The following is a 22147-nucleotide window of genomic DNA, read 5'->3' as shown; positions in this document are numbered from 1 at the left end:
CGATTTGATTAAAAACTTGATAAAGACTTAGCCGACAAAATCCAGCTCAGATAAAGTCCCTTGTGTGTAAATGTGGTAGAATTAAATGCCGATAAACCATGTCGAAGGCTTTATTTATATTCGAAATGTTTTCAATCTCCGAAGCCTTGAGTTATGTAGAATCCAAAACCACTAAGGATCGACAGTGGATCGATCTAGTATGAATCCGTATTGGTAGGGGGATATACAGTTTTTTTTGAGAATGGAGTCCATGTAAGTCTTGTAACTATCATTCATTCCAGGATTTTGGATATTCAGATCATCAGTTAAGGGTGTAACTGAATGCTGTACAACGGGGTCAACGGTGTACTGCGTTAGGTTCTTGGAATGGGACCAAATTCTGTTGTGAATTATAAGAAATTTTAGGAGGATCATATATTACGAAAATGGGAAGGTAATCAGACCAGGGAGATTTTGGAAGATTCTTGAAGGGGATGTATTGGAGTTCGAGGAACAATGATTGGAAAATGATGACTATCATATGTCCCCTCAGTGATGGTTCATAGAAGGTTAGAGAGAAAGGAGGGAGTGCAGTAAGTGAGGCAGGTGTTGGAACGGCAACTTGATGAGGAACATATCAGTAGGAACATCTGAGATTAGAAGTTATAGTCTTGAGGATGTTGTTTATTAGGGTGTCTCTGGGGTTTATTTAAGAGGAACTCTATGTAGGTTGGTGAGTATTAAAATCATCGACTAAACTATAATTTCTTGCTGATTAGAAAATTAGTTTATTTAGTTTTCTTCGATAAAACGATAGGAGGGAAGAAGTAAGGTAAAGTAAATAGTTTCTGGAAGAAGGATTTGCTGCTAAGTATTCAAGGTTAGTGTTTAGTTGTCTGGAATCTAAAGATTAGTGTATGGCAATGGTTACGCTGCTTGAAGCTTGTCGGGCATCTATTCTGCCTTTGTTAATGTGTGGCTGATTTTTTATGATTATAGGGCCATCGTGTCTTGCACTAAGTCCATTTGTTGATGAGAAATTCAGCATTAGTTTAGGAAAATAACAGATATCCATGATTTCATTCGATGATTCCGAGTCTAATGTGATTTTCTCCTTAGACTCGGGGGTTTATCGAAGGCTTACTGTTTATTTGATTTTTGGAAGTTTTGAGGAGGAGTGATGGTAGGCTTCGGGTGAGAATAGAGAAATGAGAGTTGCTTTACTGGGAAAAGGTCTTTAACAGGAAGGCCGTGGAGAGTATAAATGAGGAAGTGGGTGATGGTGTTAAGAGATTTTGCGGGGAAGAGGATTGGGGTTAGTCTTAACTATCCCCTATTAGGATAGTTAAGATGGAATTTTCGAGTCAGATAATTATGTAGATATAGTTAACTCAACATCGAGCGGCACAGGAGGTGGTCTTTTAGTTTCGCCATAGAATGTGTAGTATGAAAGATGGAACTTTGGAAGTAAATTATAAGGTTTTCTCATGGGCCCTCGCATTTATCTTATCTTCAGCTCCAGTAGTGGAGTATATTCCTTTGCAGTTTATACAGTCAGGTGACAGAGTGTAAGCGTTGTCATGATTGTTATTGTCATGTCACAGAAGGGACCGATTGATTTATCGTATCTTTCAGACATTATCGGTCAAACTGCTAGCAGTTAAAACATCTAAAAGGGTTAGAATTGTGTGTTCCTTTCTTCTCAAGGAAATGTAGTCTGTCTTAATATTAGATGATAGAGAAGATTATCTAAATGTGAGTATAATACTTGGAATATTAGTAATTTCGTCATTCTTTTTGGGGCTAATTCTTACCAAGTTGTTCCATTGGTTTGAGATTATTTAGTATTTCGTCAAGATCACAGTTTAACAGATCTGTACTTGTAATCACACCCTTTCAGATTAGGGTTTAGCGAAACAACAACGTGGAATCAATGATTTCTGCTTACTGTTTGTTTGCAACTGACTTAGTCGTGATCAATATGTTAATTATAACTCCGAATCATCTGAATAATTATAATCTCCGAATAACAAAGAAATCTAATTCACAATTTCTTATTTGTTTATCTATAGATCTGATCATAGTCCTTTTTTTTTGATACTGAGGGGGTAGGAAAATCAATAAATAAGTGTAATATATTCCTAATGGTTCCACGAGTATGAAAAAAGAGGCGATTAATCACAGCAGTGTTTCTTACTGTGGAAACTATAATTATAGTAGAAGGCCGGGAGAAACTCTACAAACCCCTTTAGAAGCAAGTGATGACCTACTTTTAACAGTCGGCCCTTGCCACAGATCGCTCAATGGCTTGGCTTGAGAACGGAGAAGCTAAAACGGTAGGGGATATATAGTAATTTCGCTAAAAGATATTTCCTTTGTCAGAACAAGAGAAACCAATTAGTTTCATAAATAGTTTTACTTGACAACACGAATATCTAAAAATAATTTATTGATGTGCTAAAATAATATATCGTTATCTAGTCAGCTAACTATAAAAAACTGTTTTGTATACTTTTGTAGTTATGCTGAATATTTTAAATTAATAATAATGTTCCTGAAAATTTGCCTCGAGACCAAAGAAGGCATCTCAATAGTCTTACCTAGTAATAAATATTTATATAACATATATTTACAATAGCTAAAAATTAAAAAAGGATTATAATCGAATAAATTAACCTTTAGCTCATCTTAAAAGTATTGTTCCTTATGTTAATAGCCATCTGGCACCGCCTAAACGTTTTACGAAGTCATACAATATTCTTATTGATTATAAGGTGTGATTGATGATTTATCAAATAGAAAGAATTTTAATACCTGGTTTTAATAATGATATTTAAATGGTGACTATAGAATAATTCAATCATCATGGTATTAACTTTTGTTCCAAAAATATTTTTGCTGTTATTCATGAAAGTGGCTTTTAATAATAACTGTTTAAATATATAAGTTAATGTTGTTTACAAAGATGTTTTAAAAGATCAGAAAATATAAGTTTAAATGACCTTGAACTAAAGTTATGGTGGTGGACTGGAAAGACTGCGGTTTCACAGGGCTATTTTGAGATGGACATCGAGAGAATTTTACTAAATTTTAGATTAGAAGATGAAAGGAATGTTAATATACTGCAATTTGGAAGTCAATGGTTCCGATATAAGTATTAATAAAATATATATCTGACAAGTTTTTCATGTTGTGAGCCCTTTAGCTTTTTTAAGTGTTTATAGAAACCTTTCTTTTATTATATCGTGTTGGATAAAACATTGATACAAAATTTTATAGTGTATTATATATGCCATATATTAAAGGCTTTGACAAATTAATAATTATCAATAACCAATGGTGTTATTTTTGTCTTTTTCTATCATTAATTTTAATTTAGATTCATAGTACCTCTGCTAAAAAGTTAACGTTGATGTGTAGTCTCATGGCGTAGAAAGCAACTTGGGTAAAACATTGATACAAAATTTTATAGTGTATAATATATGCTATACATTAAAGGCTTTGAAAAATTAATAATTATCAACAGGCAATGGTGTTATTTCTGTCTTATTCTATTATTAATTTTAATTCAGATTCATAGTACCTCTGCTAAAAAGCTATTGTTGATGTGTAGTCTCATGGTGTAGAAAGCAACTGAAAATGGCGGTGCAGATGTATAAACCACAGGTCCCTGTTTGTATCCAAGAGCTTCACTAGGGCTTGATGGTTGCAGTTTGTTTAAAGAAGCTGTCCGAATCACCCGTGATCGATTCTAAAATTAATAATTAAAACATTATATCAAATATTATTAAAATGTAAAGGAACGTTAGTTAATATATATTTTCATTATTGATTATCGATTTGCGTTATCGAGCGTCTATTGTATTAAATAAATATTATATATGAAACAACAATAAATCATTAAATTAATTATGAATTACTCTAAGTAAAATTGTCGATTAATTAATTCTAATCGCATGAATCTTAATGAATTAATTAATTGAGCAACTTGATGTTAGCTGACATTATATAAGTTTACATTTTTGGCAAATAGAGTAAGTCAAGAATAAAGGAAATACTATATTTTCCTGTAATTCTTTGTTTTTATTTATGGGATGGGAAAAAAATAAAATTAGTTATTAATTTAGTCGAAAATATTATTCTGACCTGACATTATTCTCGTTAGTTGGCGATAAAAGGAGTTTTATATAATAGCAACATGATATATTAGCAATAAAGGAATTGTTCAGTGTCTATCTTAAGGGTAGATTAAATTGGAAACATAATGTTCGAAAAGAGCAGAGTCCGAAGATACACCTAACTTGACCTAAAATAAAAGAGATAGGTTTATGAGTCTTTTATAAAACGTATTTGGACTTATGGGATTGTATTAAAATATCAAATCAATTAGTAATCCAACGGTGCCAACACAAATTTTTAATTCATTACCAATACTTATTGCTACGTAACCAACAGAACAAACAAGATCGCAACAGAGAGTTACAAGATGACATCGAAACCCCAGCCTTATTTAATCTCTTTATTTCAGATATGCCGAGAAAAGAGCATATTGACGTCGCCTTTTACGCTGACGACACTGCTTTCTTCACGGCCGCCAGGTTCGAAGTTACAATTCATGAGCGTTTACAGAAGCAGCTCGATCATGCGGTCAAGTGGTTCAAATTCTGGAGGTTGCAAATCAACCCCCTGAAAACCCAGGCCATCATTTTCCACAAGAAGCGTTACGCACTGCGCGTCTCGCAACTTAAGATCGGCACCGCAATAATTCCATGGCTGGATAACGTCACGTACCTAGGTCTTCACTTCGACCGGCGGTTCGGTTGGCATTCCCAAATCCAGAAAGCAATCCAAAAAGGTTCGGGGATAGCAAACCTGCTATCTCCTCTGATCTGCCCTTCTAGCAGGCTTCCCATCTCCATCAAATGCTTATTTTACAAGATGTTAATTCGGTCCGTACTCCTCTACGGATCTAATGTCTACTTCAAGTTTGTTACACCCAACCAGGTCAAACGGCTTCAAGTTTTCCAAAATAAGCTCCTCAGGAGAATATTAAACGCTCCATGGTTTGTCAGAAATAATCAAATCCATAGGGAAACTGACACTCCAGAAATCAAGCACTTCATATCTCAATCATTCCACAAACAACAACTCAGCTCAAGTTCTTCTGAAAACGCGCTTGTTCGCGAGCTGGTCGACATGCTGGGAGCTTAGCACCGCGTCACCGCTAAGCTCTCCCCCTTTTCCAGGCTGAAACGACCTCATCCGTCGCTACAGTCATAACTTTTGCCCCCATACAACAGTACCCAGTTGTGTGTTAACTCAGGTTCGCGAATCAATAGAATCGCCGGGCTCTCGTGCCCAATAACGGCTGCCCGATCAGCGGGTGCCATATCCCCAAATTTAATGCAGTAGCAGTAGTGATCCACAGGGGTCAACTGTGAGGCGGTTTCGGTTTAGTGTACTGGTAAGCCCAGAGGCAGTCCCACATAACCCGGTCCAACTTGTCACTCCAGGGCAAGTCTCCGCGACCAGGTATGCGTCATGCATTCCACCGCCTGGTTTTTAGGCCAGAACAAAAAAAAAAAAAAAAAAAAAAAAAAAGATGACATCGAAATCAAATTGTCCATATTTCATCTTAAAACATTATATGAGGCTACTAAACCACAATAACGTAGAAGTAATACAACTACTAGGCAACACGCAGAAAATTGGAAGACTAAAGAGAACCACATGCTTGTATAGTTTAATCTTAACTTTAGCTTTTTTAAATACTCTTAGTGGTTTCACAATCTGCCCAGAGGGTTATAAATGTTTGTTATGTTTATATTATATTTTATAATATAAACCAACCCTATAAACCAATACATTTAGTAGGGCTTAAGTCCCGTTAGGCTTCAGAATAGGCTTCAGATTCGGCGATCACTTCTTCATTCGACGAAAACTTCTTCACAGCGAGCATTCTTTTGAGATCGGAAAACAGGAAATAGTCTCTGGGGGCCATAGCTGGAGAATACGGTGGATGAGGATACAATTGGAAGCCCAATTCATGGACCTGTGACACGGTGCATTGTCTTGGTGAAGCAGCACTTTTTGTTGTTCAAATGCGGCTGTTTTTCGGCGATTTTGTCCTTCAAACGATCCAATAACGCTATGTAGTAGTCGCTGTTGATGGTCCTTCCTTTTTGAAGGTAGTCAATGAAAATTATTCCATGCGCATTCCAAAATACAGACCCGATAATCTTGCCAGCCCACTGTTGCGTTTTTCCACGCTTTGGAGCGAGTTCATCGTGTGCAGTCCACTCAGATGACTGTCGAGTGAACTTGATGACTGGAGAATGAAATGATGGAGCCATGTTTCATCCATTGTCACATATCGACGCAAAAGCTCGGGTTTATTACGCTCTATTATCTTCAGGCACTGCTCCGAATCATTAATTCGTTGTTATTTTTGGTCAAAAATGAGCTCACTTTACACAGAGCTTTCTCATACTCAAATATTCGTGAATGATATGATGTACACGTTCAGTTAAAATCTTTAGAGTGCCTGCTATTTCATTCAGTTTCAATTTACGGTCATTCAAAATCATTTTGTGGATTTTTTAAATGTTTTCGTCGGTAACAACTTCTTTTGGGCGTCCACTGCGTTCGTTCTTTTCCGAATCGTCTTCGGTGCGCATTTCACCACGTCTAAATTTAGCTCGGTATATTCTTGATGGTTGATTTTCCTGGGGCAGTGTCCGGAGCATCAAGCCAAAAGCAAAATTTAAGCAAAAACTATGCTTAAACTGTATTTTTTCTCTTCAAAAAGCAATATTTTATCAATACGCAAAATTCCTTTTTATCCACTTTTCTCACAATAACAAAAGTTGCTTCATTCAAAATGCTATAATTCACAAACTAATGATCCGACAGCTGTCAAATTTATACACGCATCCCTTGAGGGTTAGAGCTAACTAAAAAACATATGCAATTAATTGTAGTAGCGTCATCTATGTGTCAAGCCGGGAACTTTTCAATTGACCTGTTACTTTTCAAAGGTCTAAGATATGTCTAGGAACGCAGCTGATCAATATCTTTTAGCGTTTAAGTCTATATTTATTTTGTTAACAAGTCTATGCACTTGTTCAATTGTTTCATGTTTATTGCGAAACCTAAATTGGTTTTCTGGAATGATCTTTCTTTTTTCTATTATACAAGTGAGCCTCTTTATTATCGGTAATAAACTTATAGGGTTTAAGACATTTTTAAAATATTGTGTGAAGCTGTCGGCCTTTTCTTTATTGCTTTTAGCCCAATTATTTTCATCTATTTTAGTAGAAGGGTTATGATGCCGGCGCCTTTTGAGTTTTCATGTTGCCTTCCACAATGACTAATCTGTAGTGTCAGTTGGTATCAGATTTTCTAAGTATTCCTGAATGACTTGGTTTTGTTCATTTTGAATAAACTTTTTCAGCTTTTTTATTCTTTTCGTAATTTTCTTTTTTTTGCAATTTTTTCCGGAATTGTACTTGATGTGTGTATGTTTTTTTGGAAATGTTTAATTTTTAGAAGTAGCGAAATATGCTGCTTGCTGTATATTTTTTGTAGTATTTATTGCCGCTGTTTCTATATTAATTTCAGTTTATAATGGTAAGTTTGAAGAGATGGCTCGGTTTAATTTTTCTCTCAATAGCGGCCAGTTAGTTATATTATCTTTGAAGATAATTTTTGAAGAAACTGTTATTATTAATGGTGAACGATCAGAAGGCAAATCGAAACACGATTCTGCCCGACCCTTTTTTAAATCAATATTTTTTGTGATACAGAAGTATGTAGTATCGGGATTTCTATTTCTGTCTGATGGCCATTATGTTATTTCTCCACTAGAGATATGTTGTAACTTATTTGTTTTCATCGCTTTCAGCAGCTCCCTACCTTTTGAGGTAACTATCCTTGATCCCCACTAACTTTATCTTAAATAGTCTATATTAATTTTAATTTGGGAAAAACATGTTGCAGAAAAACCTTTTATATTTTCATTACAACAAAGATTGAATAATTATAGTCTGTTTTTAAATGAAAAGAGATAGATGAGGAATTTCTCTGAGAAAATTGTTAAAATGCGTTCTTTTATCGTGTTAAAAAAATCATAAAATGGGTTTTTATGATCGTTTAGATATTATATGAATATTTGTAAAGTATCCAATATGTACATGTACGCTAAATAGTGACTCTAATCAAATTTATGATTTCTTATAGACAACAAGTTCAAGTTTTACAGTGATATTTGACATTTTAAATGGAATATATTGGGACTTTATGCAGAAATCGGGTGAAAATAAAATCACAGCTAAATGTTAGTGACAATAATAATCGTTTGAATTAATATGTGCAGATAAGGTACCGTTCAAAGTAATCACAAACCCAAAAATTACGGCATCCTTATTTAGAACACATGGTTATTACAGATGGACTTGGATTGAAAAGCATTGAAAGTCAAGAACACACGGCCCTAGTGATTTGCATGAACATTTGCAATAAATTTGTTGGTCCAATAGGTATCGCGATTAATATTAATTTATTGAATATTTTATAAAAAATATTTTAATTCAACCACTGTTTTTTCCCGGCTTTCTAATATATGAAGCATTTTAAGTTGCACCAATTAGATAATGTTTGTGATTTCAATTGTAAACAGTGTAAAATCCGACCATTCTAGTCATGCTAGTAACGCAGCTGGATAAGACTAGATGTCCTCTGGAACGGTCTCTAAGTTGGTCACTGACCAACCCTTAGGCTTATAGCCGAGGATCGTCGTTTTTTAATGTGGAGATTTTAAAATATAATGTAAACAAATAGTAACTATTCTGACTAGTAGTAGTACAAATAAAAATATTAAGAATTGACTTGGTGTCAATAAGAATATTAGAAACGTGGAGCAAAATGAATTATGGGATACAAAAAGAGCTAGTAGTATTTCAAAAAATAATAGAGCATAGAATTAAATGACAAAACAGTAGCAGACATGTTCAGGCATGATTTATTGAAGATATGACAAGGGACTGAGGAAATGACGAAAAAGGTCAAAGTCAGGAAATGGCTTGATGTTATATTTAATTTAATTTTTTTTAATTTAATTATTTGTTATATTATTACTGGTTGTTGCTAACCTACAGTTTGTCTTTACAATAGCTTAAGTCTAGATATATAAGTTATAAAATGGGAAACGATTTTAAACACAGAAAACTGTGTACATACGGCTGAGGGTAAAAATAGGTAAAAATGATCCCGATGTCCATTTGTAGATATCTTACTCATAACACCTTTCTTAACAGATGGCCTCTCGTATTATTAAGTCCCCCTCGTAAAATATTATATCACCTCGCCTCTAAAGAAAAGACCAAAAGGATGGACGTGGTCATTGTCCCATCTGGACAGTTTATAGTTCTAATAAAATTATGTTTGAGTGTCTATATGTTGGAAAATAGCACTGGTTCTAGTCAAATTTCCATGGTGTCCCTTTATGCAATCGTTCTTTGAAGTTGTGGTAGCCGTTCACCCAGAGTTGTAAGCTTCTATCTAAATTCCAGTAGACTATTCATAGCAGCATAATTCATAGCAGTTCGCCTTTAGTGGCCTTTTACCTTGATCTATGATGCATGTGCCGGAAATTCAAAAGTATAATCAAAAGCAATTGTATAATATATGATATAAGATGGCCCAATGATCTTAACTTAATCTCTAAACTAATAATTTTTATATTTTAACACCGCTGCTTTTCTATTAAATTCACTATGCTACACAACATGTCCTGCTTTGGTGTTATCCGAGAATTGCAATGGTTCGATATTAACATGAGAATAGAGTCTCTTCTCATTTCTCACTGCGATTCTCTTAAATTCCTGAGTAACAGTTGGTATCTGAAGGTCCCGGTGTAAGTAATCAGTACTATAGTATCTGGGTGCATTTAGTATACTTCTTAGGATTTTATTCTGGAAAAATTGTTTTATATTTAAATTGCTTTTCGCTTTACTTCTCCATAATATAATTACGTAGGTCCATATACCATTCTAGTACATGGGCTTAGAAGCCCCGGGCCTGAAGTTTTATGGCGCTAGTTTTATTGTATTGCCTTTTGAGTTGGTACTAACCTTCGAAGGAACGCTGTTAAATATAATGATATTCTACTTATAAGTTTGTAAATTATTGTGCTAATGAGTGACACTACTTTTGTTATTTTCAAAAGAATGGATCAAAAACAATTTTGTGTTTTTATTTTACATTGCTTTCTGATGTGAAAAATGCCGTTCAAGCAAAGCAATGGCTTGGAAAGTTTTATAAGGACTCCACTACTGACTTCAAACGTAGTCGTTGAGACACCTATAATGATAATGAAGGTCCAAGTGAGGTGTTAACAAAAGAAAACATTTAAAAAAATCCACAAAATAGTTTTGAATGATGAAAAGATATTAAAAGAATGTGTTGGTTTAATATTGCATGAGCTTTTGATTATAAAAAAGCTCTGTTCAAATGGGGTGCCGTGTTTGACCAAAACAGGAACGTGTTGATGATTCTGAGCAGTGTTTGGTCATATTTAAACGTAAAAAACCGAAATTTGGTGACACATTTGGATATGAAAACCGGTGACAGGCCTATTTTTAGGCAAAAGTTAAATCATTCTACAAAAGTGGCATTCAAATGTTAGATCGGCTCTAGAATGATTGTGTGGCTCTTGATGGCGATTACGCTGATAAATAAAGCCAACTTTAAACAGAAAAAACCCGCGTTTTCTTTGTTAAGCCCGGAAGTTTTTAGCCCATGTGTTATGTACTGATAATTGTAATTTTTTCTAATCAACTAATATATTTTCTTATATTCTAACTCCAGTTATTTTCTTTTCTGTTCCTTTCAGTGAACTTTTGCTTCAAGAGTCATTCTGAGAACTTAGCATTATTGCTATATGGAGTGATGATAATGATTATTTATTGTTATTAGTATTAGTGATGTCTGACTATAGATGAACTGCACATGCGGAAATTTACTTTTAATATTTGTTTTACAGATTTGGGTCCAACTATTTATATTGTCACTTGCGTGTCGTAATTTTCGGTTTGCTTCTTCGCTATTGTATTAGAAATATTTCAAAATAGCAGCACGTATAATAAAAAATAATAATAGATGTTCCATGATAATAAAATAGTAAATATACGATAACATTGCATTATTTCTTAATTCTTCGGTTAACAATACTGCAAATAATCGACTTGCCGTGAATAGAAACGCAATAGTTAACCTATAATGCTTTTAAAACGGTGCTTAATTTTGCGAAATGCCGAGTAGAGAGTTTCGGTTTTCTTCATTTTTTATGGTTGAATTTTATCCTAACACCGCAAAATTGAGTTCGTTTGTTAAAGTGTTGTTTGTTAATCTCAACCGAGTAAAATAAACTCTCAATTAATACATGTTTGAAAAATCCCCGATCGAACATATTAGTAACATCTTTTCGAATAAAAATTCAAACTTTGGAGACGCTTGTTAAAATTGCATGATATTTCAATCATTAATAATTTATTTTTTAGGTACGGATTTTAAAGACTCCATTGTTAATATATTAATCCTAACGAAAAGGTATTGACGTTATGATTAAATATTATATTTCATTAAAAATTAACACATAAATATAATATTGCTTTGCTTCAGGAAAATCAGTTGAAACGTTTACTTTTACACATATTTTGAAAATCATAAAATAGTTTTTAAATAGTTTGATATTGAGTTGTCGGAGATGATAGAGACATCAAAGGAATTTGTTAGTTCATTTAGTTGCAAGAACATTATAATCATATGAATGGACTTCGAGCCAACAACAATTCAAAATGTATTTTAGTCCCATTTTGATTTGTTTAAAGCTAAACAGGAATTGGTAGGTCACCATGAAGTACATTGGAATTGAAACTAATCATTTAACTGTACGAAGAGTATCTCAAAGAAAAGATAAACCTAAAAAGGTTATGGCCTCATTCTTTTAGAATATATATGGTTAATCATCGATTACCTTGAAAAGTCAAGAATTTTTAGTAAATTATGCAACGATATAGTGAATCAACTAAATGTTGAAATATAGGAAAAACAATATTGTAAATATATCTTTTTTCTCAAGACAATGTCACATGTTTAGATGCTACATATTTCACGACACGTTTATTATGAAAGCAAAATACATTGACGTATAAAAAATCTGAAGAAATAAGAGATTAAATAAAAGATGTTGGCTAAATTATTTTCCTCTACAAAATAATTATATTGTTTAAATGTACTGTTATTCTAGAATCAATTGATTATTTCAATTGTGTCTTTATTTATTACTTACACATATTGCAGCATTGAAAAAATACCTCATTAAAAATTCAATTAAAATTGAAGTGTTAAATTACCTGTGAGTTAATGACGATCGTCTTTGATTTCGGCTCAATATGTTCGCAGAGACTTTGAGAGCCCAACCAAAACTGATTGCCCCAAAACCATCCTGTTGAATATTTTCCACTGGCATCATCCACTATAACAACAAGTAAATAATTAATCACTATTTTCAACACTTTTAACGTTAAAACACTCAATGAATAGTTAATAAAATCTGAAAAAAATCACGTTAGTTAATAAGTACTTAAAGTCGTTATTTAGTATTTTGTGTGCTTATTTCATCTCATCTCATTTAAAATATATTTGCTATCATTAGTTTGCTTTTAATGCAGTTTTACATAAATATTTTATAATGCATATTTCTAAAATTAAAATGAATTCCACCATTCTACCATTCTCTCTGAACTTATGCTGCACATATCTTAGTATTTTCATGCATTATAATTATTGTATATGACTTGTAATAATGTTAAAAGGGAGATCATATAAAGTTTTAGATTTGGAAGCGTTCCGTTCTTAACTGAAATATTTTAGTTGAGTTAGTTTCTAAGCCAAGACAGTAATTTTATTCGATTTACAGAAACTCTAACAGCTAACTGAGTTGGCGTAGAATAGTTTAAAGTGATATTAATCTCAACATTTATCTCTCAGCAGTGATTTTATTAATTTGTGCAACACCTCACTTATTCAGTTAAATAATAGTTTGTTTGGCTTTTTTAATTGTATTATTAATGTATAGATAATACCAAATTTCAATATGACTAATAATACTAAATGTATTATTAGTCATATTCTAATATATATTAATAACTAAAAATGCTAAATGTATTATTAGTTATATTCTATAAACCACCTGGGTAATAAAAAAATAAAGAAAAATAAATATTAAGAAAGGGAATAAAATAGGATATTATTTTTAAATTAAATGTTTAATTAATTTATTCAAGACTACAAATATTACTTGAAAACAAGAACACCAGCCAAACCAATAGCTTAAATAGATTTGGACAAGTTACGTACAAATTATTTAATAAGATTGTTGATTATAAAGTTTAAATTAAATGATATTTATATAACTTTTTTTTTAAATATATTTTAAAGTCTCCTTTTACCAACTAGGGGTTTATCTGGACTGGACCTACAGTTTAACGTGGGCTCCGAACCACGGTACTCAACATTATGCCTACCGACTGGCGAATAACCAACTTTAGAAATGATCCCAGAAGACATCCGATCTTACCCAGCCTGGTTACAGGGGTGACTGGGTCATTTCCTTGTCGGATTTTACACTCTTGTCTAGGACAATCACAAATTTTAAACAATCACGAACATAACATTTACGATCATGCCCCAGCAGGATTCGAACCCGCGGCTATCGCAACAGTAGAAGGACCAGTCTTATTCATCTATATAACTAAAAAGCAAATTAATAAAACGCAGTTGTTTTATTACATAATAAAGGTGCCAATGGCATTTACAGCATTGGCCTGAAATGGTGTATTAACTGTTATTAAAAAAACGGCTAAATAATAAAACGGTTTTATTTCATCTCAATATCATTCAAAATCAAGAAAATCCTTCATTCGTTTCGTTGACCATGACTGCCATTATTTATTTACGACAAGAATCCATCTCGCGGATTAGGTCGTCTTCCAACCTTCCGTTTCGGACGCGTATCGCAACGAATGATGTAACGAAGGCTACGTAACTTTGTCGAGAGACAGAATCCGATGACGTTGAATGAGAAAGCGAAATGAAGACAGAAAATGCTTTCATTTTCGAAACCCACTAACCTGCTTATGATTGCTCGTACATAACGGATGATTTTACTGAATTGTGAACAAATCGACAATGACGACGTTGGAATGACTTAAAAGAAATAATGCCACGTTTAGCAAACGAAAGTAGTTTATTCATAAGAAAAAATTGTCAGAGTTGATAATTGTTTTACATGTATATTAAAAAAATTATCTTATATATTTATATAGACCCCCATTCTAGATATTTTTCTATTCCTTTTTTCATAAACATAATTAATGAAGTGAATAATTAATTACATGCTTAATCAATCGTAATAGTGCTTAATTAAACAATTATTACAATAAGTTATTAAAACGTATTATTTGGTTGTTTAAGTGATTTACTATTTGTTGACTGATATATTAATTGTATATTGATTAAGTAAGAGAATTGAATGCTATGGGGAAATGACTAACATTTCAAGATCCTCCTGAATAATGATAAATTTTAAGTAAAATTCTACTGCAACATTTTATTGTAGTTATCTTTTTTCTTTTAATTTTTTTTATAGTAAACAAAATATAAATTATTTTGATAATTTTCAAGTATTAAAATATCGTGTATTTTAATGATGGACACTCGATAGCATCTCGGCATGGTTATTTAGAATTTTTGGTCTTGCCATTGATGTTTAACAAATATTATTTAAATAAATTTCTAAGTAGTACAGTGTATTTTAAACATTTCGCGGCGAAAATATATGCTAATATCCTTGCTATTAATACACTACGTGCGGTCAGTCTGATTGCTATAGCATACAAAAGTAATATTACAAATAAGGTTTTACAAAAAATTATAAAATTCTTTAAAAATTAATTGAAAAAAAAAGATTTTCATGAAAATTTTATTGTTCATGCTATATTTTAAGTAAATAGTTATAAATAAAATCATATTTGAATAATGATGGGATATGATTTTTACATTATAGAACAGTTATGGAATCACACTAAAAATACAAATTAGATTTGTGCCATGTATTTCATGCAAAGTTTCGTCAAGATTAACCCATGACTTTTCATAATTTAGATTCTTAACTTTCAAATAATATTTGAAATATTTAACACAGGTCTTTCGAGGAAATATTTCAATTTTTCGTCTTCAAACTTTTTTGGCGACCTGATTGTTCCTTATCTTGCGAATTAATATTTCCAAATATGTATTCTTTTTCTTTGTATTACAACCATATATTTTTTCTCTATTTCTATGTATTATAACACTACAGTCCGCTAATTTTTAAAGTGAAACAATTGTAACTTATAATAAAACTAAGAGGAACAGCAATTGTGAATTGCAATTTTCATAATTGATATTGTTTATATTATTTCCGCTCTAGCTTGGAAACTCCCAATTTCATAATTTCTACGTATGATAGAAAGTTCTTATTCGCTCTGGTGATAGGTAATTTTTGTTTTATATAACGCCAAGTTATTTTTTGTCGAATTGTGCAATACAGGAATCTATAAACAAGCTTTGCTTTGCTGTGATATTTGTGTGATTGAAAATGTATGAATACATTTATCGCACATATGGATTGCGTTTTCTAAAAGTTTAATCGATAACATTGTCGTTATAGTGTTATGTATTAATAGATTTCAATGTACCAGGATATGATTTCTATTTAGTTTAACTAGCTTATTTGTAAAATAGCACTTTTATAAAAACTAGTATTTACATGTTTATATCAAATTAATTATTATTTAAATAATTATGTATATTAAAAAAGGTTAATATATAAGAAAATCAAAACACCCAAGAAGTTTATTGATTGTTTTGAAAAGTTGGGACAAAGCTGTATTCAGATAACCAACTATTTTTATATTGATACTAACAATGTCTTAAAATTTTATAGCAGAATTTCGTTACATATTGATATTTACATTTCATTTATTCTATTATTAAATGAAATTACCTGACAATCGAAACTGACTTGAGCCTTACGTCTATATACAAGGCGTTAACTTATTTAAGTTCTATTTGTTATTTCGAGTTCTACTTCCAGCTTAATTTTATTAAACATTTATTATATTATTCTTTAAAAACTCGTTTGAATACTTTAAAACATTGTATATTATTCTTGAACTCTGATGTAAATATTTTAAATAACGGTATATTAACCAGTAAATATAATCGTAATCTTTTATAGTTTTGATATATCTTAAGTAAAATACGAGAGTAATAAATCAGAGAAACAATTTTTTCGGAAAAAAATGGCATGTTCATTAATTTCGTAGATCAAGCTCTTTGTTTCTTTTTTTTATACTCGTGCTTCTTTGCAAACAGAAAATTATATATATAGATAGATAGTATGGCAAGTATTCAGATTCGAACACATGTACAATTGTTAATATTCATCCAAAATTCTCAAGCAATTTAATCAAATTCAAATCCATTCAGTTTTTACCTATTTTGATTTAGAAAATTCTTTTGCTTATTTTGCATAATTAGAATATGAATGCAGCAAACCAGGTCTTATTCAGTAATCTGAATAAGACCTCGAATATATCCAATCAATTAAAAAGATAAAAGTGTTATTTTAATGATTCATTTTGTCAATTATATTTCAAGCTTTTGGGAAAAAATCCTTGAGTTTGTTTATTTTTTAAGTTGGTGTCGATGATCTGTTTATTATGAACTATATATCAGTGTAGTTTTCGATTATATTAATATATACGTGGTATACTTTTATGTTTTTAAATGAACCATGCTCTTCGATATTTCTTTGATTTAGCATGAAATTCCATTCTGTTGAAAAAAAAATGTTATCTAATAAGGTTTTTTCCATACTTTAAGTTAGTGTTGACTTTCAATAGGATATTATTTGCGCTATTTTTATTATTACATCGATAATGTTACACTTTATGTAAAAGTCAAAACGCACCCTATTCACAGAACACTCTAGTGCGTTTCCAGCTATATCTAAACTAAATAAAGGACAGCGAGATGACGTAAATTATATGGATATATTTCCTACAGTACGATGCTTTTACTTCTCTAAGTATAGTAGTATCATAAAAGTAACAATCAGATCTTCCCTTTCTTAACCCTGGCCTGATAATTTAATCCTACCTTCCCTAACCTTGATATAAAGAAAATGTATGTTAGCGTGTTTATATGTGTGCGTAGGCAACATTTGCCTTTTACAGTTGGTTTAATTTTCATCTATATCACTACTACTTACTATACTAATTACTTATATTTTCTTCTGCTTTCAAAAAAAATATTTTGTAAAGAATTGTATTGTAAATAAGAGTTGACTTATTGAACATTTTAACATATTGGAAATAACAAGGAAGGAACTAACATCTTAAGTATTGAGATACAAGAACACTGTTTTTATTATTTTGTGATATTTTGCTTCACCGGCATCACAATATATAAGATAATTGCATGTATTTTGATCAGGGCTTTGTATTGATGGAAATGCGAAATCTAATATAAACAACTGCTAAATTAGATAGTTTTGAGAAATTTGTATATAGAATAATAATTTCCATTTAGAATTATTGAGTTATTCAGTCTATACAGACCATAGAATTTAATCATAGAACTTTCATAATTGCATTCAAAGATTTAAATGTGGTTGTTTTGTTGTGAATGACAAAGAACGGCCTAGAGGACCAAAAAAGTTCGAAAAGAATCTGCTACAATAATCCCAAATTCACAAGCTATGAGTTAGTCTGAAACAATCATCCACATCAACACCGAAGCGGAATATACATAGTTATGTCTTGCTAGGATCCGCAAGGTGTGGTGTATTAAGACAATGAACGAATGAAAATATACTGATTCAAAAAATATCACCAATAGCAAATAACAAACTCAAGATGATCCTCCTGATGACAGTGCACGGCCTCATGTTGCTAAATTTATAAAGGATATACTGTTGCAGATCGATGCAGCATGCCTTTTCTAGCCCACACTTTCAAATGATGAAGAAATGCGAAAAAGTTGTAGAAAATATTTTGACTATTATATATTATAGCAATATATTTCAAGAACTTTCTTTTTAAAGTAAAAAAAAATCATCAGAGCTCATACAAGCAGTTAATATAACCAAACGCTTTAAAACTTATGAACATTTACAAAAAAAAACCTTAGAGGCGAAAATTTATAATATGAAGGAAAATCTAGTTTGCTCTCTAGAAAACTCTTGTCTAAAATATATTCAATACTAGATGACCCGGTGAACTTCATATTACCGACATTTCACTTGCAAATTATCTCCGACAATAACATAACCACTTCGATTGTCGGTGAATCAAACCTCCTCGCATGCTCACCGGCTGGTGTTTTGTCAGGTTTCATGACTATGTTATGGCTGTCATATATAATCTGATCCAGTGATATATTAAAAATTTTTACTAAATCGCTGTTCTGGCGAAACTAAGTTTGTGGTTCTTGTACAATAGTTCTTTTCCCTCTTGAATTGTGAGCACAGCGCCTATCATTTTTCGTATCCAGATTATTTTAATGCCTTACAATGTTGACAAATCATTGGTATTTTCTAAACTTTAACTGATTTGTTGGTTCCATAAACTGTTTCCGGATAGCAGTTGAATGCTGCTGGTTCCTGGATTACAGGATCACTATATCTGTGTCAATTGTATCGTGCTAGATGTTGTATTTAAAGTGTACAAAATCCATGCCTTCCAAGCCTATTCTCTTCATTTTTCGTTATAGAATATAATTATGGCATATCAATTATAATTTTTTGTCTTTCGCTGGCCATCAGTGAGGTTGGTATTGTTAATAATAAAAGTGAAGAAGTTCTCAAACACTAAATTTGTGACTAAATATGAAAAAAGGTGCAATATAAGTATGTTTTACCATAAACAGTCACAACATATTTCAACTATTACTCGACGACCATTAGAATACAATTAGAAATTAATATTAACCCATAGTTATATCATATTTAACATATATGTCATTATTTGTCACTTTATTCCCACTTTATTGAATAGATATACGTCTCAAAAATACCTATATTTGTGTGAAATATAAATCGTGCTGAAGTATCGGTCAATTCCGAGAAATTATCTTTAATGTTTAATACTTATATTTTTTAACCGTGGCTTGATTCATATTCAAAAATTTTAGTCACAAAATAAATTTCGGTTTTTTTATCAATTAAGATGACCAGTTAAAATCACTTGGTCTTTTTATGATGTCGCTTCGGGTTTGGGAATTTTAACTTTTCGGATGACCCCGTGACAAAGGGATTGCAGTATTTAATTACCTACCACGAATGATACAGGGTAGGGCTTTAACCAGCTGAGCTTGAGTGTTGTAAGGTACCAAGGGATAACCTCACATTGAGCATATTCGTGAAGCTTTTAATGAACGTGAAGCCTGATTCGAGATAGATGTTCGCGTTCTTCTTAACCCATGGGGTATTCATTAACGCGCGGGCTTTTTTGAATCGGAACACTTGGAGGAACAAAAAGGCATATTGATTGGACGAGCCTTTTATAAGTGGTCGCTTCCTGGGGGATTGGGAATTTGTTTTTTCTGTAGTAGTAGTACTGTCTGAGTAGTGGGTATAGAAGGCTATATACGCCATTACCTTTGAAGATGGCATGCTGAATTTGTGATACATTTCCGATCGCATTCATAAATATTGGAAAACCAACAACAACGTCAATCTTTTATGATACTGACTTATATATATAAGAGAATATAAACCTCCCCTTGACTGTCATAAGTATTGCAAAACCTAAAATTAGCCAAAGTCCCAACCGTTATCGAGTTCTAACGAACAGCAATTCATTTTTCAATAGATTTATATAGATTTTTTTTACTAAACTCTTTTAACTCAAAGAAACGCTACGACATGATTCCAACACATAATAAATGTAATAAATATAATATTTAACAAATTTTAATTATAATTTAATATTCGCCATATATATAATTAATTCCTTTATACTTAAAAGAACTTTTAGTTGTCGCTAATTTGAGAAATGATGCTAGTAGGTGTTCAGAAAAACAAAATAAAGATTATAAGCATTCTTATTAACAGCGTGTCACTAATTTCATCTATATATAATTATTCGATGATATTATCTGATCAAAGTTTGATCTACGAACCGTGAAAAAGTGAGGAAACAGATAAATCATTTTGTCGAAATTCTCTGCTTTTTGCTCGGTATGTTTTCGCTTTCTAGTGCTGTCGCAAGAGCTTGGGGCAATATCAAGACAATCAGTTTTCGACTAGTACAAATGTTTCAGGCTTATTAACGCATTATCAATTCAACGGCTACGAGATATTTTAAACGTTCGAGCCACGCCAAACAAATCGGTTTAAGTTAAGGTTGTTTTGCACAAGTTGTCGTCAACATTTTGCAACATAGCGATCATCCAACTAAGGGTCTGGCCTTAGCCCGTGACAAATAAACGGGGTTATCGATGACCGACTGCAACTTTGTGCAATCGTTGTCAATGATGGACTTGGGTCAAGAATATTTCGAACATGAGTCAGGTCATGCATCCGTTTAAGACTTTCCATTTTTTAAATTAAATTCAACTAATAAAAACGAGCAATACCGATTTGGTTATTATTTCATTTCTATTATCTAATATCGATTTGTATAATGACATAGAGAGTTGTTATTGTTATATAATTGTGTTACTTAATATGTGGAATTTTTTGTGTTTAATAACATTTATTAGAACATAAGAATTAACATAAATAATATTCATTAGTATAGATTAGAATGATAATTACAAAATGAATGTGAATTAATTTTAAATGATTTACAAAAGATTTAACTTATGTCACATTGTATTAGATTCCCTTGTAAATGCGACGTTTTGGAATTCATCCATATTATTTTGCAAATGATAGCGTAAATAATGTAGCCTTTTTGCTTGTATTAGTTACTTTTATCATTTTAGCTTTTTACTAATAAATTAATCATTTACATCATTTCGTTAAAGTCTAAATAACAATTTTTTATATCATATTTATGATAATATATCTGATTTTGGACCAAATAAGTATTTTTCGATACCTTTAAGTTCACTATCTTCTATATTGTATTCGAGAGTAGGTGGAAATGAAGTGGACAGACTTAGAATGCAACGAAATTGTGCATATCAAACACAACAACAGCAAGAACGACATGAGAGATTCTGAGGTCTACGAGCAGCATTCCAATATAATCTGGAAAAAGATTCTGATTCCAAAAAATCAGTTACACTTGGGGAAATAAAAATCTGTTAAATATACTGGGATAACAGGCCAATTGAAAAGTCCCCGGCCTGACACATGGGTGGCGCTATTAGAATTAAATCCATTTGTTTTTTAGTTAGCCCTAACCCTCAAAAGATGCGTGTATAAAATTGATAGCTGTCGGATAATTGTTTATGAATTATAGCATTTTGAGTAAATCAACTTTTGTTATTGTGAGAAAAATGGATAAAAATTCGCCTGTTGATAAACTATTGCTTTTTGAAGGGAAAAAATACAGTTGAAGAAAAAACATGGCTTGATGCCGAGTTTCCGGACACTGCCCCAGGAGAATCAACCATCAAGGATTAGTATGCTAAGTTTAGACGTGGTGAAATGAGCATCAAAGACGGTAAACGCAGTGGATGCCCAAAGAAGGTTACTCTACATCGAAAAAATTTTCAATCATCGTAAATTGAAACTAATTGAATGAAATATCAAACACTCTATAGATATCAGCTTAACGTGTACATCATATCATTCACGAATATTTGGGTATGAGAAAGCTCTGTACAAAGTGCGTGCCGCGAGAGCTCACTTTTGACCAAAACCAACGACGAGTTGATGATTCGGAGCAGTGTTTGAAGATGATCAAGCGTAATAAATCCGAATTTTTGCATCGATATGTGACAATGGATGAAATATGGCTCTATCATTTCACTCAGAAGTCCATTCGACAGACATCCGAGTGGACTGCCCACGATGAACCCGCTCCAAAGCGTGGGAAAACGCACAGTC

General features: G+C 32.1%; 1 protein-coding gene across 1 annotated transcript in view; it reads right to left on the bottom strand.

Annotated features, from left to right (window-relative positions):
• The window catches only part of LOC143191180 (nose resistant to fluoxetine protein 6), a 59969-nt gene that overhangs the window by 8429 nt on the left and 29393 nt on the right, over positions 1–22147 (bottom strand). Inside the window, exons 2-3 of the mRNA XM_076395995.1 lie at positions 12393–12514; positions 3563–3730 (exon numbers count right to left, since the gene is read on the bottom strand). Of these exons, the coding sequence (XP_076252110.1) occupies positions 3563–3730; positions 12393–12514 (290 nt within the window). The remainder of the gene's footprint in view (positions 1–3562; positions 3731–12392; positions 12515–22147) is intronic.

Source organism: Rhynchophorus ferrugineus, unplaced genomic scaffold, assembly GCF_030347505.1.
Source record: "Rhynchophorus ferrugineus isolate W39M unplaced genomic scaffold, kcgeb_rfMv2 rfM2, whole genome shotgun sequence".
Classification (NCBI taxonomy): domain Eukaryota; kingdom Metazoa; phylum Arthropoda; class Insecta; order Coleoptera; family Curculionidae; genus Rhynchophorus; species Rhynchophorus ferrugineus.
This window is presented reverse-complemented; position numbering and strand designations above follow the sequence as displayed.